Source organism: Hippocampus bargibanti, linkage group LG19, assembly GCF_051943395.1.
Source record: "Hippocampus bargibanti isolate YZ-2025 linkage group LG19, ASM5194339v1, whole genome shotgun sequence".
Classification (NCBI taxonomy): Eukaryota; Metazoa; Chordata; class Actinopteri; order Syngnathiformes; family Syngnathidae; genus Hippocampus; species Hippocampus bargibanti.
This window is the reverse complement of record NC_142752.1, coordinates 7148018-7172644: the sequence shown is the minus strand read 5'-3', so window position 1 is coordinate 7172644 and position 24627 is coordinate 7148018. Positions and strand designations below refer to the sequence as shown.

Below are 24627 nucleotides of genomic sequence, written 5' to 3'. Positions count from 1 at the left end.
CTCCAATCATGTCTTGAGAATTTAGCAAAGGAAGAAAGTGACTATTTTCTCTTCTCTTTTGCGCTGACCTTTTGGTGATGAGAGTGCTGACATAGTCCAAGGCGGCCTTGACCACATTCACATCTACAAGGGCATGGCCTGCCTGCTCGGGGTCTTTCTGGGCCAGATGTTTTCCCTTCTCTTCTAACCACTGATTGGACTGATGGAGGGACTGAAGTTCATCTTCCAGCTGGGTCAAGTAACACAGCCTGGGAGATAAGATTGGAGTGATTGTCATACAGTGTTTACGATCCAGACCCGAATTTTACAGACAAGTGAAGCTGTTGTGTAAAATATGACGAGTACCTGTTTTGAAATGCTTGCACAGAAGTCTCTTTGACCACCTCTTGCCCCACTTTACACTGCAACGTCTCCAAATTCTTCATCACTTCCACTTTCTTCTCCCGAAAAGACTTCCGCATAACTTTGAGGGCTTCCAATTCACTCTGCCTCCATCTCAAAGTGATCTGCGCCTCTTCCAGCGAAGTGACGAGGGACATTGCTTGTGCCTTGCAAGAGGTTTTTCCTCCCGAGTCTTCGGAGGCACACAAGTGAAGGTGGGCTTTGCTCAGACGCCCGTCCAAACTGATGGCCTCTGCCTCATGCTGGGCCACGTCTTTTGCAACCTCCCCGACCAGGCAGTGGAGCTCTTCTGCTTTGGATGGATGCCAGTCCCCTTTCAGGGCCTCGTGAAGCATGCGAACCGCCCCGGCCACTGCTTTGTGCTTCTCTAGGTAGGACTTGAATTCGCTCAGACACTTTTTACGAAGGTCCAATAGACGTCCGCACTCAGTGAAGGGTTGTAGGCAATCTTCTCTCCAGGCTTGGAGTTGCTGCTGAGCTTCTGAGGTTGAGTGTGGAAGCAGGGCAGACTCTCTTTGTTGGAGAGCCTCTCTTAATGAAGCGCAAGCCTTTAATTGAGAGTTGAGCTCCTAGAATTAAAGTGTTAATCATATCTATTAACTTCTGGGCAAGCTGGACAAGAAAATACAGTGGCCCCATGTCGGGTTGAACCTCAGTTTACACACATTTCCATTAAAATCAGTAAGATTTTATTAAATAACAGAACATTCCATACACATAAAACTGTGTCTCATGACTCACCTTCAGCTCTGTAAAGGTACTATTCAGATCAGTGACATCAATCTGAAGGGAACTTCTCAGGACAGAAAGGAAGTGTTTGCTGTTTTGGCTCAATGTCAAAAGAGATTCCTCGAAAAGCTCCAGCTGCGACAACTGACACTGCAGCCGCTCACGCCTAAAATAAATATTGAGAATCAAACGTACAGTCTTTGGACCTGCAATGCATGAAATAATTGTTTGAAAAGTAGATTGCCTGTGTGTGATGTTGCTCTTCAATGAAACGTATCTCTTCTGCACTTGGGTGAGGTCGTCTTTCAGCTCCTGGACGCAAGCTTCGGGTGCAGACGGGTAGAGACACGAAACAATGTTTAACAGACCTTCAAGTAGGGCATCATTGGCGGGGATTTCCGTCTCCATCACCTATGGGGGAAAGAAATGTACCAAGTCAGTTCAGACCGCAAACGGTGACAACCATGATGAAAAATTTAAAAATCATACCTGGATGCGGTGGAACTCCGTAGTGAGCTTCAGCTTGTCAGCACAGAGTAACTTCTCAACTGGATTACACACGGACTCGCAATCATCCAGCCAGCTTGTCATGGAGGAAATTTCCTTTTCAAATCTGAGGATTTAAAAAAAATGAGTTTGGCATTGTGTCAAATAAGCACAATATTATCCAGGGTTTGCAAATGTCCGCATTGTGGAACCATTAAAGGCTTTCTGATTCTAATTCTGGTTTATTGTAGCCATTCATACACATTTAACAGTTAGGAAAGAGAAAGGTCACTAAAATAATCACCACAAATACACTCCCCCACTTGTAAAAAGACTCATTTGAGACTTGGAGAATCCCAAGCCCTGAGACACCATTTAACAGTTATTATTTCCTCATGAATAAAACAATGAACGCAGAAAACAGACAGCTCTCGCGGAACACCAAACAATGATAACAAAAGCGGGTTATGAAAATAGAAATAAGGATGGTCGGCTGTGCTACAGACAAGATGCAGTCATAGATAAGTCGTTGCTCATTTGGGGAACAAAAGAGAGGGAGGAGATTGAACCGAAAGCGGTAAACAAAAGGAAATAGAGCGCTCGTACAATAGTAATTAGATATGTGGCAGCGAAACAGTCAGACAGTAAATAATAGGCCTCAACTGTCTTGTCAAAATTGCTTTTCGACCAGATTTCTTTCACGAAAGCGCCACACTTTGGGTTTTCTGCACCAAAAGTAATAAACCAGTGAATAGTTACAGAGGATATAAAGTCTATATTTCATCCGAACAAATACAATTGTTTTTCTTCACAGGAGCATATGTTCCGATGCGTATGTGAAACTGTCGCTGCTTGGAATTGCAGCGGATTTACGTGGGACAGGAGATGTGAGACAATCTCTTTTTGTCAATTGATGCTACAGCTTCGTGTTTACTTTCAACATTTAACTTGTAGTAGACGTACACATTCCACCATAACGTCCTTGATCCACTGGTGAAAAGGAGGCTTTGATCCTTTCCTTTTTCATCTATAACTGCTTCATGCAACAAATAGGGTGCAAAGAGTGCTTAAAATTGAATGCCTGTGTGTCTTTGTGTTGTCATATTATTTGTTATCTAGTTTGATTGTTGTTTTGACTTCAAGATGGCGCTGCGAGAGTGGCTGCCTTTACAGAAACTCCTGCATTTTGTTTTTGTACGTCTTTCTTTCCTTTCAACTGTTCCTTTCATAACTTTGAAGCTGTGAAATGTACATTTCTCCACTGCGACACTCATAAAACAGATCATAAAGCTTAATTTTAGCCTCAAAGTTAAAACAAGCAAATAAATAAAGGGAATTCCGGCTCAAGGGAATCTTATCTTATCTTTCAAGGTGAGAGAATCTTGGTTTATCTTATCTTGGTTGGATATGTGACCAAATACCTTTTCCAAAGGGTTAAAAGGCTCTCAAATGTGGATTGTTTGTCTCTGGCCTTTTCCAGTAACTCTCTTTGCAGCTGGTACAGGTGAGGCACCTCTTGCTCAAGCTCGTTACTTTCTCCCTGCATCCTCAAAGCGGAACACAAAGTCATCAGTCTGGGATTTAGCTGCTCAACTGCCTGGCAGACCTCCTGGAAGGAAGGACAAACACACTCATTAAGGTCATGGAAGAATAGACAGGGGAACATGCTGGAGTGGTTGTCAGTCAATTCCTTCATCGATGAAGCACTCTTTTTTTTGCACTTTTTTACCATGTGGCTCTGTAGGTTCATGTACGTCTGCGATGATGATGAGCAGAGTGCAAGAGGGGTGTCGAGTTTCTCTTTGAGATTAAGCATCGTTTTCTTGACCTAAAGGCGATCCACATATTCATTATGTAAAATAACAATAATTAACCAGCTAGTCATTTCTGCATATGGCAAAGAGTACCTGCTCAAGGTTATCGCTGCACCTCTGTTGATAGGAGGGGCTCTGGTTGAGCTGCCCTGTGAGCTGCTCCGTTTTTTCCATCAGTTCTTGCCAGGAGCGCTTCATCTGTACGAGCCGTGCTCGAATGCACCCGGATTCTCCAGGGGTCATAAACCTGAACAGTGCCTCGAAGTCCTCCTCCATGCGGAGTAGCGATGTGTTTCTCACCTCGAAAGCTTCTGCCACAGCCTGGAGGGATGGAAGGAGGTTGTACGTGGGCGTTTGCAATATTCGTATTCAACGTAAAAGTCAATTTGATTGACAAGGTTATTAACATGGAGATGTTTTTTTTTTTACATTTCCTTTGCTATTATCAATTTATATACTGTCAGAATTGACTCCATTTTATATAATAGGTAAATTTAACGCAATAGTTTTTCACGATAGCAGGTTCCAGACTGATGACTGTGGGTGCATAACATTAATAATAATAGTCACATAATTCTTCATTTTTTTTGCATGAGGCAACGGTATTTTCCTTTGGGCAGAATATGGTCAATAAATTGGAGCATATAGATTTCTTTGCAACTAAAAGGTCTCTTGCGTTGGATTTTTCACTGAACGGTTTACACACCTCTACAGTGGCGATGTGTTTATCCGAGTGATCTGAAGGCGAGGTGACCTTAATGGCATCGAGCGCTCTCTGGTTTTCATCGATCCATGCGCAGAAGGTCAGAGATTGGTCATTCAAGCACTCCCATAACAAGCACGTCCTCTCCAGTTGGGTAACGCTAGAAGGAAATCAATTACTCATACCTGGAATACTTTGCGTGAATATAATAATGTCTCTTCTGGACTTTGCTTGGAATGGAAGATGTTATCCTAATTTTTATAAACAACCAAAATGGTCGACAAGAGTGCTCAGGAACCTCAACTAGTCAGATTCATTGTAGAGTAAACTAACTTTTTGTTGAGATGGTCTTGAAGCATTTTGACTGTTTCCCTGGTGGACTGGGCTTGATGGAGAACCGCAATTTGATTCTTTGGTCCAAGCTGAAGATCTGCCGCCTCCTCAAGGAGGACGTTTGCTCTCAAGCAGCAGTCTTCAAGCTTTAGGAAAAGCTCCTTTGGCCAAATACAAACAATATTAAAGGAGAAATACTCAGCAGGGCCATACCGAGTCGCACAAAAACACACCTTGGTGTGGTCCAGTTCACTCCTGGCACTATCTAGGCTGTTGAATACAAGCTCTCTATGGAGCTCAATGGTAATGTCACTAAGAGACACTTGAAGTGTTTCCCAGTCGGTTTCAAAGTTCCGCCAGGAACTCAGAGTGGCCTGGGGATCAAATAGAGCAAATTAGTACAATACAATTCAAAACATGTTGATTTATATAGCGCTTTAACAACAGCTGAAACTGTAACAAAGCACTTAACATGGACAGGTATCATAGACAGGAAATAAAGCAGTCACAAAGATACAAACTATGAGGGCTTGTGGAAAACCCACACTACCTGCAGGCTGTGCTCCTTGGCGCTGAACTGGCAGTCCACTTCTCGGACCCGTTCCTCCAGCTCGTGCACAGAGCGACTCAGCGACTCTCCTGCATGGAGCTGCTCAGAGTGGGACACCAAAATGTCCGCTTCCCTTCTGAGAGCCTGGAGTTGTTTTAAGTGTTGCTGTAATGCATATATTTTAACATGTTGGGTGGATTTTTGATTATACAAGACACAAAAAAAATTGTTATCGTATAGTAAGGTTAAATTTCAATGGACAGGAGAAGGAGTGATAGACGATAGAAGATAGACGAACATCACTTGAACGTTTCTTATAATTCTCAATCCATACCTGATGGATAAAAAATAGTTCCTGGGCTTCGCTGAGATCCTCAGCATCCAGAATCCTGCTGATCTGCTCTCCGGCTTCCTTCCCGGCTCTCAAGATCTCCTCCAGAACGCCGCGCACTTCCTGCCTTAGCTCCTCGAACTGAGGTGCCCCTGATCCCTCGCCGGCTCCCTGTGAGCAAAGGAATGCAAGAAGGTCAAACCCAACTGCAGCCATAGCATCTGAAAAATCTATGGATACCTGATACAGCGAGGACAACAGCTCCTTGAAGTCAGCCGAGAGTTTGTTCAGGGCGCTTCGCTGTCTTTGCGTCTCCACTTCAGAGCTCACATCAGTCAGACTCGAGAGACGACTCTTAAGCCATAAGAGACTCTCTTCTCGGGCGTCTCCTGCTTCTCGCAGTGCCTGAAATGAATTGAAAAAAGGTTGTGGCAACCAAGCAAATTTGCTAGAACAATATTAAACTCGCAATTTAATGGTGGAGGCCACAATGTATCATTTCATACGCACATCATTTTGATATTGTTCCCACAATTAAAAACAATTAATACAATCCTCATGTCAGGGGTGTATTCAGCATGCTCACTCACTTGCGCAACAGCATCAACTTCCCCCTGATGTCTGGAAGATCTGGTCGTCTCCTTCAGGTGTCTCCTCTGAGATGAAAGCCAGTCGGAAAGCTCACAAAATCTGCGTGAAGATAAATGTTATTACAGGACATTCTCTAAAGACTTTGAGTGACCTGAGATTTTTTTTTATCAGAGCTGAATAAAGTCCATGCACACCTATCATTCCATTCTTTCCACTTATCAGGCTGCTTCTCCATTTGAACACCGGTGCTCCTGATGTGCTCCGCGATGTCTTCCACAGCCCTCCGAGTAGAATCCAGCCTTCGATAACCCGGGTCGTTGTCAGGCAACTTCTGACAGAGTTCTTCCATGTTCCTAAGTCGCTTCTCGCACACAACCAGAGGTTTGCGTTCTCTGAAGAACGTCTGCGGAAGAGAGTGAGGGAAGTGTTGCTGAAGAGTGAAATTTGTTTTGCCCTCCTGGTGTTATCATCACTCGAAGCTCACTCTGTGCTGTTGGATCACAGGCTCGCTGGTGGAGCAGTCAGATAAAAGATGCCATTCTCTGTCCAGCTCTGATCTGCACTCTTGGAGGACGACATCGATTTGACACTGCTCCACTGCTACTTGCAGACGCAGTAGGTGAGATGGTACCTCGCCTTGGATGGCCTGGGACATAATGACAAAAACCTTTGTGGGTGAGGGTTTGCCGTTTTATTATTACTAACATAACCACTTTATGACAAAACCTCGTGTGAAAGTCTTTCCGACCACATCTACATTTAAAATTGATTTTCCTATAATTCATGAGAGAGTTCCATTACATCCTCATGCACTTAAAAGATAAAGTAGGAGGCTCTCTCGGGTAAAATAATTAAGCATATCTTGTGTGAGTTTAATTTAAGCCATTAACTCATTCACTGCCATTTACAAATTTATTCAGGAATGGAAAATAGGAGGTAGAGCGCCATTCTCGAGTATGTTCAGGATTTCTTTTTTCATGCTTTCATGCTTTTTTCATGCTTGGGTGTTGGGCATGGCCACAGGCAATATTTTTTTACTTTTCCATGTTAGCACTTTGTTCCAGCTTCAGCTGTTATTAAAGCGCGATATAAACCAATATCTATGTATTGCATTGCATTTTGGACAGCCGCCCTCATTTCAAACTCATATAACTCCAGACTCATAATTTAAGAATCAACTAAGTTAAGATTTCTAACTCTGCATCGCAATTTTATGAGGTCCTAAAACTCAATATTCTTTGGGTCCTGGAATTCGAGTGACAATGACAAAAACCCTGGCACTGGAGTGGACACATTTTTGCACATTGTCTGGCAGTAATTGTAAGGCAGAGTTAATTTGAGAGTGATAGCATATCAATCCATCGACCTTCCAATGTTTATGCAGCTTGCGGACTGTTTCCTGCAGCCCTCGTTGCTCCTCTTCTGGTAGGATGTCAGTCAGCTCGTCACATGCCTTCAGGAAGACGCTAAGCATGCGCTGGTCCAGTTGGCTGAAGAAATCCTTGATGACACAAAGTTGAAAAGCCCCAAAAGGTTGGAGAGGGAGTAGTGACAATGCATCAAGTTCAAAGGCAAAGATAGAAAAGCAATGATGTCGAGGCATCGTCACAAAGAACTTCCGTAACGTCAAACTGGATTGCTCTGATGTCACTGCTGCTGACTGTGCTCAGACTGTCAGGCAGAACAGTCAACCACTGTTCTGTCTTTCGCATCTAATTTTAGGATGAGATCTCACCATGTGCTTCTTCAGTAATTCCTCGGCGACCCCCGACTCCTCCAAGCAGTCCTGCGCTTTTTTCAGCACTGCCTCCAGATCCTGTCTGGACTCCTCAAACCTTCTCCTCAAACAGTTGTTGGCCTCCTCTCGCCTCCTCCACTCCCCAACCTCCTTCAGCAAAGTCTGAGAGGAAGGAGAGACAAGAGATTGTGTGAACAACAGACATACTTGGGAAATTTAACAACAGGTGAATCTTGTCAAATCTCATTAACTTATTCACTGCCTTTCCCGAATTTATTTGGGAATTGAAAATAGGACGTAGAACGCCATTCCCGAATTTGTTCGGTTTGTATTTTTTTCATGCTTGGGTGCCGATAAAGCGCTGGACATGGCCTCTGGCAATTGTTTTTCTTTTCCACAAGCATTTCCCTTCTTTCCATGTTAGCGCTTTGTTCCAGCATCAGCTGTTGTTCAAGCGCTATATAAACCAATATGTATGTATTGCATTGTATTTTGGACAGCTGCCCTCATTTTAAGCTCATAACGCCAGACCCCTATAATTTAGGAAGTAACTCTTTTTTCTGATGAAAGAAGATAGTTTATGGTTTAAGGCATTGAAAGTTTAAGGCATGGAATATTGATCTAGTCCTAAAACTCAATATTTTGTAGGTCCTGGAATTCAAGTGACAATGACAAAAACCCTGGCACTGGAGTGGACACATTTTTTGCAGGTCTGGCAGTGAATGAGTTCAGTGCATTGGGCCATTCGAACCTGTGCCGAGCTTTGTACTTCGGCCGTCGTCTTCTGCAGCAGGGTGGTGTCCAAGTTTCGAAGCGCCTTGCTGTTGGAAAGCACCCTCTGCACTGTGTTGTGGTTCCTCTCGATCACCGCTAGACATCGTTTGCAACTCTGCTGCTGATTCATCAAATCCTGAGGACATTTTGGAATTGTCGGATTTATTCACGCCGCAGGTTTTAGTTCAAATATGTCATATAAATCATACAAACCTGCCACTTGTGTCTGTGCAGTGTTGGGCTCGGTGTGTCTGCATCTCCTTTAGTAATACGACCGGCACGCTCAAGGGCTTGATAAAAAACAGAGATGTGTTCCTCCATTTCATCCAGCAATGGCAGAAGGGCGTGACACTCCCTTGCTAGGATGGGACAGCGCTCTCTTATCTGAAAAAAAAGAAAAGAAAAGTGAAAGGTGAGTATTCTTGAATGAAGTGGGTGGGTCTACCTTTGAGCTCAAGTCCATCGTTGAATTTTAAAATGAATAGGTGGGTCACATTCGTGAATGAGGTAAAAAAAAGTAATAATAATAATAAATAAAAGTTGTCTTGAATGGAAACGATGCCATGTTAGTTGGAAATAATCATCCGATAAACACAAAAATGTGCATCAATGGCGAAAACTGTACGCGATGCCGCTTCAACACTCACCTGACTCAATTGACTCTTTGCTTTTGTAATGGAAGCGATGACTCTGGTGGCCTCGTCGGGTGGGCTGTCCTTAGCGAGGAGATGGCCGCTGCGGCCGGCCAACTTGTACTGCGTTTCCATGGCGATGAACTTTTGCTTGGTATTCTAAAATGAGAGGTGAAGGGAAGGGGGTCGGTCGTGGCGCGACTGTCGGATATCAGAGGCAGAACGAGTGCGCCGTTAATTATTCATTGCCATTCACGAATTTATTCGGAAATTGAAAATATGACAGAGCACAATTCCCAGGTTAGTTCGGGTTTTGGTTTTTCATGCTTGGGTGCCGATAAAGCGCTGGTCAGACCTCTGGCAATGTTTTTCCCTTCCATGAGCGGGCAACATTTCCCTTTTTTCCATATTTGTGCGTTATTCCAGTTTCAGCTGTTGTTAAAGCGCTATATAAACCAATATGTATGTATTGCATTGTATTTTGGACAGCCGCCCTCATTTCAAGCTCATATAACACCAGTCCCATATAATTTAAGAATTAATCTTTTCTGATGAAAGTCAAAGGTTTCTCACGCTGTGTTGTATATTTATGTAGTCCTAGAACTCAATATTCAGTGGGTCATGGAGTGACAATGACAAAAACCCTGCCACTGGCTAGAGTGGACACATTTTTACACGTCTGTCAGTGAATGAGTTAAAAAATATTGAGACACCTCAATTATTCCTCTCGGATTTATATGTGGTTTTGATGAAGGGTTTGCCAAAAATGTGAATGTTAGATTCACTGCAGACTCGAAATTGTCCATCAGTGTGACCACCATTATAATGATAGTGAATAAAAAAAAAAACTTATTCGGTATAATGTATCACAGTCGGCGTGTTATTTTCCCACCTCCACATCTTGCAAAAAGGCTCGGACTCCAAGGAAAGACACTTGGACCGGAGCGCCGAGCCTGTCCTCTGCTGTATTCAAAAGTTCTGTCAAAGTCGACATTGCCTTTAGATGGTCTTTGCGCCACTTTTCCAACTCGTCAACCTGGCCGTGCTACAATTAAAGAGGGAATAAAGGAAATTAGGACGGACAGAAAAGGAATTTTCATTTTGCTTTGTTTTACTTTGATTTCCCATTTTTATAATACATGTCACAGAATTTCCCACTTTTAGAATAATGATTTCATTGTCTACCTGTTTCACCGTTAAGATAAGCTCTTTCCAGCGCCCGTTTAGTAGAAGCAGCTGCTGCTTGAGCTCAAACGAGATAGTCTCGCAACAGGTCTCGATAAGAAAATTCCCTGCATCGTTCATGGCGCCGTATTGATCCATCCAGTAGCTGAGATTCCTGAAAAACTCCTGGAACGGAAAGTGTCGAAAAGATAAAGAGACAAGCAGGCGATTACTGAAACAAAGGGAGAAGATTAAAAAAAATATGACTTAGCAAAAGAAGCAGACATGGAAATTAATGGATTTCAAAGATGCCAGATAAGTTTTAAAAAAGACAGCTCATAAGAAAAAAAGATAAAGTAGTGAATTTAAATGACAATAACAGTAATTAACTGACTAATCCACTATGGGGATGTGACACCTGCGTTGTCAAGGCAATGCGATAAATGAAATGTCCTCAATGGGCGTCAATGAGTTTTGTTTCGTGCTGACTTGGCGACTACCCGCAAGTGACTCAAAAGTTATCTGACATGGCCCCAGACTTTGCGTACCCGCTTTGTGTTTTCCGGTTGTCTCAAGGCTTCCTCGGCGTCCTCCAACCAAGCTTGCAAAGAAGCCACCGTGGAGACGTAGCGATCCCAGTTGGACAGGACTTCCTCCAGCATGCTCCTCACACTGCGCACCTCCACGGAGACGTTCCTCCATTGGGCCGCCACGTCCCTCACTAGCTGTGTCGCCCCTGTTTTGCCCTCGTCGGCTTTGGGGAGGACAAAATAAGTTTACAGAGGAACAAAAGTAAATAAGGAGGACAGTCTCAGGTGACACGAACCCTTAAAATGTTATAACAAAGCCTGAACACTGGCTTCATTTTTATGCCCAGAGATGGGCAGAAATGGAGCAGAATCCCACAAACTAGTAAATGGCGGGGAGGGGGCGTGTATTCCCATGGTGGAGGAAACTCATTTAACTGTTTCGCCTGGAGACGGTGAAGCAGACAGCTTGTAGCCAGGTCCATGATAAAGAGGGTGTACCATTGGCGAGATGCTTTAAGTCGTATTTTCTGTATTCAGGCAAATGTGCTCCCAAATGTGCTTCATTTCATCCAACCATTTCCCAGACTACTTTATCCTCATTAGGGTCGCAGGTTTTTGTCTATCGCGGGCGGTCCCGGTTAACCACGATAATCGAGGGATTACTATATTTATAAATCAAACAATTAAATCACGACAAATGTAAAGAGATTATTTCCTCACCTGTGCTATCAGCGCTGATGTAAACCTCTGCAGCGATTTTCAATGCCTCGTACAAGGTTTTGTAATTCTCAAAGAAATACTGCTTCTCCACGAAAAACTAGTGGAAAACATAGATACAGAAACCGTTTATAAAATCTGAGCAAAACGGTATGTGAATAAGACTATTTACTCCGGGCTTACAATATAATCGCGTAGCATCTGTTCCACACACTCTTGTCGGCCATATTTGACAATCCAGGATTTGAGCTTCGATTCCGCTTCGGTGAGAAAGGCCTCCATGCGGTGTTTGTGCTCCAGGAATTCCATCTTCGCCAGTTGGATGCTGTTCGATGTGGAGATGAAATTCAATCTAGGGAAAAAAAGGAGAAAGATGGTTAATGGACATTGTAGTTTGTTGACTATAATTGTTTCTGGATGTGTCTTCTTAACCTCTCTGCCATGTCTTGTAGCTGTTCAGGAGGCACAGATACGCCATTGATACTTCTATCCTTATGGATCGTCCGAAAAAGCTGCTGGTGGCCCTCAAGGCTCTTCAACACCTCCTTGTCAAGCGAAAAAACAATCAAAACAACACATCTGTGTGGTTTCGGTGAAGTGTTTAGCATTGTTGTTCAACCTTGTGGTTTTGCAAAGCTTTGCTGATGGTTGCCTGGTGGTCGGTTTGTTGGGTACTGACATCTTGGCGCATGGAGCCTTCAGTGTGGTGCAGCCAAGCCCCCAGTTCATCCAAAGGAGCAGGAAGGGAAGTATCCAGCAACAGATGCCAATCCAGGAGCTTTGAAATATGGCGAGATAAAAATCATGCGACTGATTGTGCGGGTTTATATCATCAAATATGAAGGCCATCTAATCTATATAAGTCTTGCCAGTGCCTGATGTGAATTCATCGTGTGTGTATCCTCACCCTGTTGGAGACCCTTTCCCAACCTTGTTTGACCAGAGCCTGATCGACTGTCAGTATTCCGTCCTTTTGTGAGGACTTTAAACAATCTTCCATGTGCTTCCTCTGCATTTCCAGCTGCACACGCAGACTCTTGAATAACTACACAAAATGCATAGCGTTCTATTTGAAAATGATTAATTCAGCCCCAAATATTATAATTTTATATTATAACCCCTTTTTTGGTGTAACTGTACTTCTCTCCACAATAGCTTTTGGGCGGGGGTGTCGTCTGATCCCCTCAATGTAATGCAGCAGTAGATTAAGCTAATAATGGAAACCCCTGCACCCATTCCGAAACAAGCGGTCCGCACAAAGTGTACACACTAACCTGGTACTGCAAAACGAGATCACCCTCTGTCTCCTGAGCTTGTTGCGAGTCCCTCTCCAGCTGGTCCAGCCACATTTTAAACTCCCTCAGGCTCTTTCGCTGCTCTCTCTACAGGAGGTTGGCACAGCGGGGGGTATAGAGATGAGGAGGGAAATGGAAATTGGGAACAAGTAGAGAAATGACAAGCAGACAAAGACAAGCGAGGAGAGGAGGAATGGAGGACCGTTAAAAATTTATGGCTAATCCTGCGTGGTTCTCTGTTGGACAACGTGTCAAAATAGTCACAGCTGCCAAAAAAAAGTCGGCTTAAACAGACTATTTTGTCTCGGATCCCTGACCGGCATTTCAAGTCGCCATGACGATAATACTAAGTCTATTCAGCTTTATCACTTCTCTCTACGGAAAGCCTGGTCCGAACGTGATACTTAATGACGGCTTAATCATCAGCGCAGAGCGCGGATGCGTATTTAGCGCTGTCGCGGCTTGGAATTGAAGTGGATTTACGTGGGGCAGGAGACGTGAGACAGTCTCTTTTTGTCAATAGATGCTACAGCTTACGTGTTTGCTTTCAACATTTAGCTTATAGCAGATGTGCACATTTCCCCATGACGTCCCTGATCCACTAGTGAAAAGGACACTTTGATTATTCTCTTCTTTCATTTAATAATAATACATTTTATTTCAAGCGCCTTTCAAAGCATCTAGAACTACTTCATCCAACAAAGAGGGTGCAGAAAGTGCTTAGAATTTAATAACTGTCTTTTGTGTTGTGGCACATTATTTGTTATTTAGTTTGTTTATTTAACTTCAAGATGGCACCGCGAGAGTGTCTGCCTTTACGGCACACTTCACATATTTTGTTTTTCTACTTCTTCCTTTCCTTTCCATATACTTCCACTGAATCAACTTACAAACTAATTCACCTTACAAACGACTGTTCGGAACGTATCTCGTTCGTCAATTGAGGAGCATCTGTACAAAATATGACTTCTCGTCACATGGCAAGGCTTTGTGTGATACGACAGCATCTGAGAGTGCGCTCGGTTAGCTGGAAAGACGAACGATGATGTGAAGCGCCTCCCTACCTCCAACATGTCCTCGATATCACGAGGAGCGAAGAGCTCATGCCGCGAGACAGGCGCCTGCACGACAACCATTGAGACAAGGACGGCGGTCAGCACACAAGCGAGAACCAATGTGACGCACAAGCAGAGACATATGTGCAAATCCAGGAGATCAACAACAAATGTGCAATTATATATTTGGCTTCACGTGAAGAACACCATGGCCACATTTTGTGGGAAAGACAAGGGCGTGAAGATAAAATGAAATCGCTGTGACAGCTGTTTACCTCCTCTTCCTCTGCCCCTCGTCCCTCTGAGGTGCCATGCTCTCCGTCAGGATGATGCTTCAGGAATTGGGCCACGTACGTCATGATGGATTTCTCGTCCGGCTTGTCCACGTCCACGTCTGACAAATGCCACCCGGGGAACGCTCGTCAGACATCAAGCAGATATGAAATCAACTCTTCTGCGCTTTCCGGAGCCAAATCGTTTTTGGATTATTTTCCACAGTCGCAAATGTCATGGCCTAATGAACCTCAATTACTCTGATGTCAGGCTTGATTTGTCAGCGTTTATTCTGGGGATCTGGCATGAACGGGCACAGATGGTTTGGCAGCATGACTGCTAATGTGATGTTTAAGTTGACACCCAGAATTCTCCTCTGGTGTTGATTTTGATTTTTAGTTTTTCATGTGCATATTCACGTAGGGACAGAAAAATGACAATGTGACTTCTTCAATGATTCATGTAACTTAGCTCATTCACTGCCATTCCTGAATTGATTTTTATTTTTTATTTTTTGCAGGGGGTAGAGATTAAGCTCCGGTCAGACCTCTGGCAATGTTTTTCCCTCCCACGAGGGGCCAGCATTTGTCTTTTGTACAGCCACCCCACTTTCACTGCAGATAACTCTAGAACTAAATACGCTTGACATTTTTTTGACATCTGCCCTCATCTCAAGCTCATATAACTCCAAACCCATATAATTTAGGAATTAACTGTTTTTTTTCTGATGAAATAAGAGAGTCGAAGCTTTGTTCCGCCTCATTGAATGTTTATGTAGTCCTGAATCTCAGTATTCTGTGGGTACTGGATTTTGACTGACAATGACAAAAACCACGGCACTGGAGTGGACACATTCGTGCACCTCGTCTGGCAGTGAATTAGTTAATCAAAAAAAAAAACAACATGGAAGTAAAAGTGACATACCCTCAGGGTCAAGGAGTTGCGCAATGCCCAATTGTGTTTCGGCTAATCGAAAAGCTTCCCGCAGATTTTCTCGGTTGCAGTTCTTTCTTGAACGTTCCATGTCGACTAGATTGGGCTGAAGGGCATGGATGATGGCGAGGAAGGCTAAACCTGTTCGCCAACTGGGACCAAAATCTTTCACCTCGATTCCCAGACGCCTGGCAAAGAAGGGACGCAATTGAGGGTTAATGTTGAGCTATTGTATTCGGTGTAGTTAAATCAGCAGACTACACACTTGGTGGCTGTCTGTTGGACCCATCTTAGGAGGGCCTTCCTCGCGCTGCCCTGTACGGGGGGCAGTGGCTTCCTCTTGACAGGGGGGCTAGCGGAGCTGTTCAATGAGGAGGAGCTGTCTGACGAGGCCTGGATTCCTGGGAGACCGCAAGTCAACTCCTCGATCTGAAGGGGAAATGAGAGAATACAAGGAGTAATCCAAGATGGCGCCCAAGTAGGCAGTCGTCAGCAAGTGCTCTCACGAGCCTTGCTTTTTTCGTTGTTGTTTATGTCTTATTTTTGTGTTTTCTTGTAGCGCAGGTCCAACAACCTGCAATCAGTATGTGAAAGTACTGTCTTTTTCCAAAAGCCCATGTCTACATCTTGTGTTTGTGCTGCGTGGAGTGTTCCGTCACTTTTATTCATCTCTAGTTGATGCGAGCATGTGTGAAAAAAAAAACCCTGAGATGGCAGCTGGTCTCTTGCACCTTGGACAGAGTGCAAACATTTATTTCAGCAGCTCTCGACTCTTTTCTGTTAAGCTTGATGAGCATTTTTAACTGCCCTGCAAAATATGTACGGTGATTATATCTACATAACAAAAAAGGCTTTACAAGACATATGCAATGCTAACCTTCCTGTTGAGAATATATTACCTGGAAATAGAGGATAATAGTCCACACCAAACCCAACACGATTGACGGTCGACCATCAGCAATATCTGTTGAGTTGATATTCACCAGCTTGATCTGTATTCAAATAAAGATTGCATTGTATTTTCAAATCTAATAATAATACACAACATTGCTATGGATGACAAACAAACAGAGACAGTACTAACCGGCGATCCCCTGTAGGCAGACTAGAGAATAAGAAAAAAAAAACAGACATAAGAGGCACTCTCGATGTGATTGATGAAAGATGGACGCCTTGTTGCGCATGTGATGGCAGACCCCAGGCTATGCGAGGCATTGGAGACCCCGAACAGCGAGCTGTATGTAAAGATCTGTCGCGATACATTTTCAATAACCTAACACGAGCTTATTACGGAGGCGCTGTTGCACAACAGGTGATTGTTTGGTAATAAGAAACACTTCGAGTGGCTCAACATGGAAAGGTATAAAGCCGGGGTCATATGGGGGCAATCTCAGGGGGTGCAATGGGTGTCAGTGTGGGGATCCTGATAAGAAAGAGCCGGAGTTTATAATGGAAAACACAGCAGGTTATTTGGGCAGCATTGGGATAAAGTCATACCTAGTGGCGAGATGTTCATAACTTTCATTTGGAAATAAAAATTAAATATAAAGCTATACACACACAAACACACGCACAAAGATTGTTCAATCATTTGCCCAAGTAAACGTAAATACAGTCGAGACATCCATTGGATTTACTCCCAGCGTGTGTTTACATTTAATTTGAAACTTTGGATTTCTACACACACACAAGAAGCCCCGCTGACGTCTCATCTCCCGCTTCCAGATTACTGGTGTAGGATTTATGGTTTAACCCTGTCACACTTGAGGAAGAGGGGGGAAATCAATGTCCTCGCAGACGCCTGTTTGTGAGCTTTATTTGGATAGCCGGGGACAAGACGAGCACGAGTGTGCGCGAGGAGGGGGATTCCTTAAATATGTGTGACTAATCTCATTGAAGGCGCAGTTTACTGAAGCGATTTGTAATTAGTTTATGTAATTGTGCACATTATGGTGGCAAGGGAGAAGACGAGGAGTGCAGAAGACTAAAATGCAGAACTTTTTTCTCAAATCTGGAGCTGAGGAGTCAGCATGAACCCAAAGTCTGACTGCATCGACTGATGATTTCGGCGGGTGGAGATAAAGCAATGCGGGGAGGAAAGAAGTGAAAGGTCAATCTTATTTTCCACGTTGGCACCCATGGGGGAAAACGGCCCAAGAAATAAATAAATTAAACCCATGAGAAAAAAAAAGATAAAAAGAAGAGCGCATCTCTCCTACCTTCCTGCCCTGGAGGAAGTTGAGAGCGGTGCCGATGTTTGCAACCCAGTGGATTCTCTTTAGCTTCCTGCTTTGCTCACATGGCTAGAGGGAAAACCAAGACAACAATGGGGTTACTAGACATAACTGGGGGGAGGATGTACAAATCTGGGAAATGGAAGTGAGGGGTTTTTTTTCAACTAAAGAGGAACATAAAATACACCAGTGTGAAGAGATCCAGCCCGATCCAAGCTGCACCCTGATCAATAGACCACAGATCACTTGGACCTGAGGCAATATTGACACAAGTACCAATAGCTATTGTTGTATGGGTATGTTTGTGTGTTTGCCGAACTCATCTGTCCCTGTGAATCTGCCTTTTTTTCCTATTCATTCAAACATCCAGAGGAGAAGTGATCGATGCGCTATTTCCACATGGAAGCGAACAATGCTCCATGTTCACGTGCGCTCCACTAGCTCCTTCCAGATTAACATGATAGGCAATCATGTTTCACGCACGCTCTCGAATCGAAGCGATGAACTTGAGCCTCACCAATTTTTCGCCAGAGAGGACCTCCAGCAAGGCGAGCAGCTTCACCCCATCCTTGATATCCTCAAATAGATCGGTCACGACGAGGGGTGGAACACGCTGTTGAGACAAAGAAGATAGAAAAGAGTGATTATCAAAAGTGTTTTAAACAAACCCATATTACAGCCAATCTTCAACTTTGAATAAGAAAGCGAGACTTCCATCCCGAATTTGTTCAGATGTTTTTTTCTTGCTAGGGTGCCGATAAAGCGCTGGCCATGGCCTCTGGCAATGTTATTTTTCCTTCCACAAGCGGGCAAAATTTCCCTTTTTTCCATGTTAGCGCTTTGTTCCAGCTTCAGCTGTTGTGATAGCGCTATGTAAATCAATATGTATGCATTGCATTGCATTTTGGACTGATGCCCTCATTTCAAGCTCGTATAACTCCAGATCAAAATTTAATTTAGGAATTAATTCTTTTTTTCTGATGAAAGAAGATAGTCTAAGGTTTCAAATACTGTACTGAAAATTTATGTAGTCCTAAAACTCAATGTTCTGTTGGTCCAGGAATTTGAGTGATAATGACAAAAACCCTGGACACATTTTTGCACATAGTCTGGCAGTGAATTACTTAAAGAGGAAATCCTCCTATGGATGTACTCGGAGTCCCCAAAACCATTTTTGTCTTCCCTGTGTGGCGTTTTATGCGTGATAAGTGGAGTCAGTAAGGGGCTCAGTGAGCTCTAAGTGGGCTCTTCAAATCCTAAAATATGCTGATGATGTCAAACCGGATCCCCTTCTCATTGACTCCCTCGCTAACCTCTCAGACTGTGGAGGGGGGTGTAAAAAAATCCACATATCTGTTTTTCGCCGACACCACATCAAGGATTTTTCTTTAAGAGTCACATGCTGAGGGGTGAACGCTTTCAAGATGGAAGGGGTGTTGAAACTAACCAGCCATTCACAGGAAGATTAACGGAGGGAAAAGGACTGCGTGTGCGCGCGCGTGTACCCATCATGTTTATGTGCAGGGGGGGCATAATCGAGCAGAAAAAGAGTGGCAGCGAGACAGATGAGAGAAGACACAGTAAGGGGGTGGGGGGGAATCGCTGAAGCCCCAAGCCTCACATTCTCCAAAATTAATTAGTTCAATGCAGTTAAGGCTTTTCTTCTAATGTCATTTCACGGCTTTGGTTATTAAAACACACAGAAAAGCATGTGTGGTTCTTTCCAAAAGACGCCACACAAGTAGAAAGGGTTAAATAGCCCTCCACCTCCCCACCTCCTTGTGGGGTAATTGAAGTTAAATTTAGCTTTTGGGGCTTGATGATCCCCAGGGCTAATGAGGGTATTTGGGGATAATTACAAAAATAAGAAAGTGATATTCATTTCCTCTGCAGAGCCACGTGAGCTAAAAGGCAAAAAAATCATAATAATAAATCAGGCGTCATAATGAGCTAATTACACTTGAGTGTCTGCTGTCATAATTGATTGTGTGCAGAGGTGCTTGAGGGATGCTTTGGGTCCTTAAAGTCCAATAGTGTGGAGGTGCGGGGGAAAACAATTCAACATATGGTAAAAAAAACATATAGTGCAGCAGCTTTTATACTGTCAATCAAAATTAACCCATTCACTGCCTGACAATGTGCAAAAAATGTGTCCACTCCAGTGTCAGGGTTTTTGTCATTGTCGCTGAAATTCCAAGATCCACAGAATATTGAGGTTATTGAGGTAGCCTCTCTTTTTTCATCAGAAAAAATATTGGATTCCTAAATTATATGGTTCTGGAGTTCAACATTTTTAAAATTGGTGTCCAAAATGGTTACAATTTGCTGCTGACCGGTGTAATATTTCAATCAAACTTTTCCCCCCATTGTGCATGTTTTGGGAACGCTTGAAAGTGGGAATATTTCTTGACTAATTTCAACACAGAATACTATTTTTTTCTCCACTGAGATGAGATGACAAAGAGTTGGCTGAACACTTGCATCATAACGACTATTTGGGACTGAATCTGAGGGGCACCCTGTGGGGATGCACACCTCTGCCAAGGCCAATTTTAATGGGCTCTTGGACCAGGTAGGTGTTTTTTTTTTTTCATAATCTCGCTTTACACTAAGGGGATCTGTGCACAAAAAAAAGAGTGCATAATTGTAGCTTTGCACATTACATTGCGAGAGTAGTGAGGTGGGCTGTACACACACACACACACTCCGAAACACTGCATGAATGACTGTGACACTTTTGACAGTAAAAAAATAAAGACAAAATTACTAATGTCAGTTATAATAGCATATGTTTTACCTTGAAAGTTTTAGACTGTGAACCCACGCGGGTGTTTACTTGCAGACAATTTTTGGGGAGGCTAATTAGACACCATAATAGCCCCACTAAGGGACACTTTCCAGATAGGAAGCTTCACTTGGCAGTGTAATCTGAGCGAAAACACTTAGTGTATTGAAGCTGTTTACTGAAGAGACGCATCAGTGACGACCAGACCTCTGCCACCCACGCCGGCCATTTGGTAATTAAGCTTTCACCGTCTCAGAGGGGATTTGCCTGAACGCAAAGTTGGGAGCACCACTCGTTGGCTTCAGTCCCCCCACATCCGTCCCAAATGTCACAACAGGGGAGGCGGCAATTCGTTTCCCCTATGGATAAGAAGAATTAATAACCCTTTGATAGGGCGTTTAATGCAGTGAACAGCTTTATAGGGTTATTATAGGGTCACAGGGTACATGACGGGGTTAATATGCGCTAAATGATGTTGCACAGTGGTGCTTTAAGAAACAAGTGCAGTATGTACACTCAACAAACCACATAAATCTAATTTTAAATTAATGGAATATGCAAAAATGGGTTCACTCCAGTGCCAGGGTTTTTGTCATTGTCACTCAAATTCCAGGACCCACGGAATATTGAGTTTTGGGTCTGGAGTTATATGAGCTTGAAATGAGGGTGGCTGTCCAAAATAGGCAATAAATAATAATAATAATAATAATACATTTCAAAACTCTCAAGGACACAACAGTCAGAGGATATTTTTTTTTGTGCGGGTGAGCAGCGGCAGCCATTCGCGCCAGCGTTCACTCTACCCGGAAGTAAAACAGCAGCAAAGTTATGAAAGGAAGAGGAAAGGAAAGAAAGGAAACAAACCTAAATAAATAATATGACAACACAAACACACAGAGAGTCAATCATTCTTCAGCACTTGTTGTACCCTCATTGTGATGACATGAAGCAGTTCTAGATGAAAGAGGAGAGGATCAAAGCGTCCTTTTCGGCAGTGGATCAGGGACGTCATGGTGGAATGTGCACGTCTACTTACTACAAGCTAAATGTTGAAAATAATAACAATACATTTTATTTCTAAGTAATTCGGTAATGGCGCTCTACGTCATATTTTCAATTCCTGAATGAATTCTGGAATGGCAGTGAATGAGTTAAAAAAGATTCTCCAAATTTTGTACTTTGTGCTTTTGTGTAAGTGTGCGAGTGTATTGAGTGCATTTGGCAGACAGCCCGGGCAAAATCTCAGCACCCCCCCCGTTGGAACTATGCACTTTGAAATATTTTCGAGGTCCCCAACCCGGGTGAGCCATGGATCTTGCGAGGCCGACCGGTAAGCACCCGGGCGGACAGCCTAGGTGTAATTTTGGCCTGGTTTGTGCTTCTGAAAGTAAACTACCCATTCCATCATGCAGTTGACCCTGTCGCCATGGTAGCGCGGAAAAAATCTCAGCCTCTCCTCTCGGCTCTCAGGACTTATCAATATTTCCAAAGTCCCACTCCGGGCTTCCCAGAGAAATTGTAAATTGGTGGTTCTCACATGCTGAAATATCTTGAGTTATAGCTGTGGAATTTTGGGAGCGGGTGGATAAAGGGTTCCCCCACCCTACCCCACTCCTGAGCCATGTCTCACCTCACCTAACGATTAATCACATAGCTTAAGGCGCTGAATTAAAGAACTGTGATAACTGGTTGTGGCCTAATCATCTGCATAGCTAAAGGCGTGAACTATCCCTCGGAGAGCGAAGTTCAACTAGCTGTTAAAGCTCTTCTTTCTCTTTCATTGTCCACGTTTTTCTTCTCCTCAAAAAGCCTCTTACAACTAAATGCAGTTTCCTTGAACTTTCTTTTGGGGGGAGGAGGCTCATCTCCTAATTTCAAATAAATCCATTCATATTGTGTTTCTGTTCATCAGATTTTTGGGAGATGGAAATAGCATTTCCAATGATCATTCGGCATATCCATGGCAACACCAGGAGAAAGCAACCAGGGCAATCAACCAAAGAGGGAGACGTGTGCTTTCGTTGGAACTATGATTGATATCAGCCACAACATTAGGTACACAAAAAAAAAAAAAAAAAAAAAAAAAAAAAACTGGACACTTGTAAATATGGGTTGTTGCAATATATCTAAATGCATTTCTTGATTCTGCACTATGTACAGTCTTGTTTATAGAACGGTTTTTTGCACATCTACATTTGCACAGTATACAGTTGACATTTTTATTTTGTTATGCTTAGAATATCTTGTTTTCTATCCTTTCACTCCCACCCCAACCCCATCCCTCTTCAATTGCTGCTGTGGACTGCAAATTTCCCCATTGCGGGACGAATAAAGGTATTCTGATTCTGATTCTGATTCTGACTCAATGGTTTGTCACATACTTTTATGTTACACACTGTGATAGAAGTGCAATGGCGAGTATGACACTTTTGTCATCATTATACCCTCTCTGGCTCCATTTTGTGCCTCTAATTTGTGATTCAGAACATCACCACGCCACATGAAAAAGAACCAGAGACAAATGCATCAATTATTGTATGTGTCAACACAACAACCTGGCGCCAGATAAAACTTGGGGTTCAATTTTTGTGCCCCGTGTAAAAAAAAAAATTCTATTTTACGCCAAAATGGTACATAAATAAACAATGCATTTCTGATTTGTGTCATTAAAAATTCAAGCGCTTTCTATATATTTGGCTGCGTATAATTTTTCGCCGACGTGATCCCAAACCATGAGATTTCATATTACGTCAAGGTTTATTCCCCACGGGGTGCTTTTCAAATGCATTTTCTGCAAGGCGTAACCAAGGTTCAAGGTCTCCTCAGCTACTTGATTCGAATAGGAAAGAGTAAACGCGATTCATCAAGGAGGAGACTGTGCTGAGCGGTTGGGCCTTTTCGGCAGCAGGAATATGCCAGCACTGTTTTTGTCATTTTGTTTTTGGGGATTTTTTTTGTTCTTTTGACTTCAAGATGGCGCCGCAAGAGTGGATGACTTTCCAGCAGCTCCTGTATTTTGTTTTTCTACTTCTTTCTTTACTTTCCTCTTCCTTTCATCATTTTACTGCTGTGAAATGTAAATTTCTCCACTGCGTGACGAATAAAGGCGAATCCAATACCTGCTATTCAGGTCCGATGCGGTTAAAATGTACACTAAAACAATGACATTCTGTAATAAAGTCTCCCTTAATATGCAGCCGGATTGGGGGCAGATTTAGAGTGAGAGTTAGAATTTTGTCTGAGCTTATTACGTATGAAACGCTAATCTAGGTTATCAACACTAAAATGACGGATGTTAGCTTCCAGGAACAAAGTCTACTCTGTTAATTGCCGCCATGTGAAAGTGGTAATTAGAATGAGAGTAAAAGCTTTCCTCCCGAGGAAACGAGAGTGAGAGAAAGAAAACAAAAAGAGGTGTGTGTGTGTGTGTGTGTGTGTGTGTGTGTGTGTGTGTGTGTGTGTGTGTGTGTGTGTGTGTGTGTGTGTGTGTGTGTGTGTGTGTGTGTGTGTGTGTGTGTGTGTGTGTGTGTGTGTGTGTGTGTGTGTGTGTGTGTGTGTGTGTGTGTGTGTGTGTGTGTGTGTGTGTGTGTGTGTGTGTGTGTGTGTGTGTGTGTGTGTGTGTGTGTGTGTGTGTGTGTGTGTGTGTGTGTGTGTGTGTGTGTGTGTGTGTGTGTGTGTGTGTGTGTGTGTGTGTGTGTGTGTGTGTGTGTGTGTGTGTGTGTGTGTGTGTGTGTGTGTGTGTGTGTGTGTGAGCGCGTGTGTGGTCTGAGCTGCCTGGCATGCAGGCCCCGTGACCGGCTCAGCAATGTGTTTTGAAAATGGAGCAAATGTCAGAGCGCACGAAGCGGCGAGAAGAATGGGAAGTTGGAATGAAGCAGGGGGCTTTTAGTCTACAGTGACGCCGGGGGCGGCAATGCAGGCTGGTGCTGCTGGCAGAGGGAATCGAACGTCATCTTACCTTGGCCAAGTGAGAATTGATCCATTTGGTGAACGTCCTCTTCTGCACAGACTCTTGTTCATCTATGAATGAGAAGATACAATGTCACCATCAGTCATCAACAAAAACGGTACTTGCCGCTAGTTTCTCCGCAGACCAGTTTCTCTACTTTCATGAATACTCGGGAGGATTTTATTAAAACACAAACGGGTCACCAAGTACAATGGGAACTCAGGTGTCTGCTTAATTTGTCATTCATAATGCAGACGGGCACATTTCGGTGAGCCGACGAATAGGTTCCTCCTGGATGAATTCCTCTTGATCTGATCAAATATTGATATGCGGTAATATCGGAGGGGAAATGAGAATGATTTCGGCCACCTTCGAGAAAGATCATGAGAGACTGGGGGAACATCGGCGCCCGTGTGTGGTGCAGTCAGCTTGTGGGACGAGGTGACTTTGAGATCCCACTGGCATCCATTCAATATGTACAAAAGGGGAGGAAAAAAAGGCAAGCTCAGCAAGGCAGCCCCGCGAGCGGCATTTCAACACACTTGATTAGCTTCTCAGGCGGCATCGGTCTGTATCATTAGTCTCATCAATGGCGGGCCGGCCTCTTAT

At 43.5% G+C, this 24627-nt stretch overlaps 1 protein-coding gene across 1 annotated transcript in view; it reads right to left on the bottom strand.

Moving 5' to 3' along the window:
• syne1a (spectrin repeat containing, nuclear envelope 1a) overlaps positions 1–24627 on the bottom strand; it is a 96636-nt gene that overhangs the window by 70241 nt on the left and 1768 nt on the right. Inside the window, exons 2-41 of the mRNA XM_089022675.1 lie at positions 24028–24089; positions 17802–17897; positions 17270–17353; positions 16135–16155; positions 15950–16042; positions 15316–15479; positions 15042–15238; positions 14120–14238; positions 13854–13910; positions 12769–12876; positions 12402–12539; positions 12114–12272; positions 11927–12039; positions 11678–11846; positions 11498–11594; positions 10796–11001; positions 10269–10433; positions 9976–10128; positions 9099–9242; positions 8665–8835; positions 8429–8587; positions 7675–7839; positions 7306–7440; positions 6424–6585; positions 6134–6342; positions 5939–6038; positions 5589–5753; positions 5352–5519; positions 5018–5182; positions 4701–4841; positions 4468–4628; positions 4138–4294; positions 3525–3752; positions 3347–3445; positions 3039–3226; positions 1621–1744; positions 1376–1542; positions 1144–1297; positions 346–971; positions 69–248 (exon numbers count right to left, since the gene is read on the bottom strand). Of these exons, the coding sequence (XP_088878801.1) occupies positions 69–248; positions 346–971; positions 1144–1297; positions 1376–1542; positions 1621–1744; positions 3039–3226; positions 3347–3445; positions 3525–3752; positions 4138–4294; positions 4468–4628; positions 4701–4841; positions 5018–5182; positions 5352–5519; positions 5589–5753; positions 5939–6038; positions 6134–6342; positions 6424–6585; positions 7306–7440; positions 7675–7839; positions 8429–8587; positions 8665–8835; positions 9099–9242; positions 9976–10128; positions 10269–10433; positions 10796–11001; positions 11498–11594; positions 11678–11846; positions 11927–12039; positions 12114–12272; positions 12402–12539; positions 12769–12876; positions 13854–13910; positions 14120–14238; positions 15042–15238; positions 15316–15479; positions 15950–16042; positions 16135–16155; positions 17270–17353; positions 17802–17897; positions 24028–24089 (6169 nt within the window). The remainder of the gene's footprint in view (positions 1–68; positions 249–345; positions 972–1143; positions 1298–1375; positions 1543–1620; positions 1745–3038; positions 3227–3346; positions 3446–3524; positions 3753–4137; positions 4295–4467; positions 4629–4700; positions 4842–5017; positions 5183–5351; positions 5520–5588; positions 5754–5938; positions 6039–6133; positions 6343–6423; positions 6586–7305; positions 7441–7674; positions 7840–8428; positions 8588–8664; positions 8836–9098; positions 9243–9975; positions 10129–10268; positions 10434–10795; positions 11002–11497; positions 11595–11677; positions 11847–11926; positions 12040–12113; positions 12273–12401; positions 12540–12768; positions 12877–13853; positions 13911–14119; positions 14239–15041; positions 15239–15315; positions 15480–15949; positions 16043–16134; positions 16156–17269; positions 17354–17801; positions 17898–24027; positions 24090–24627) is intronic.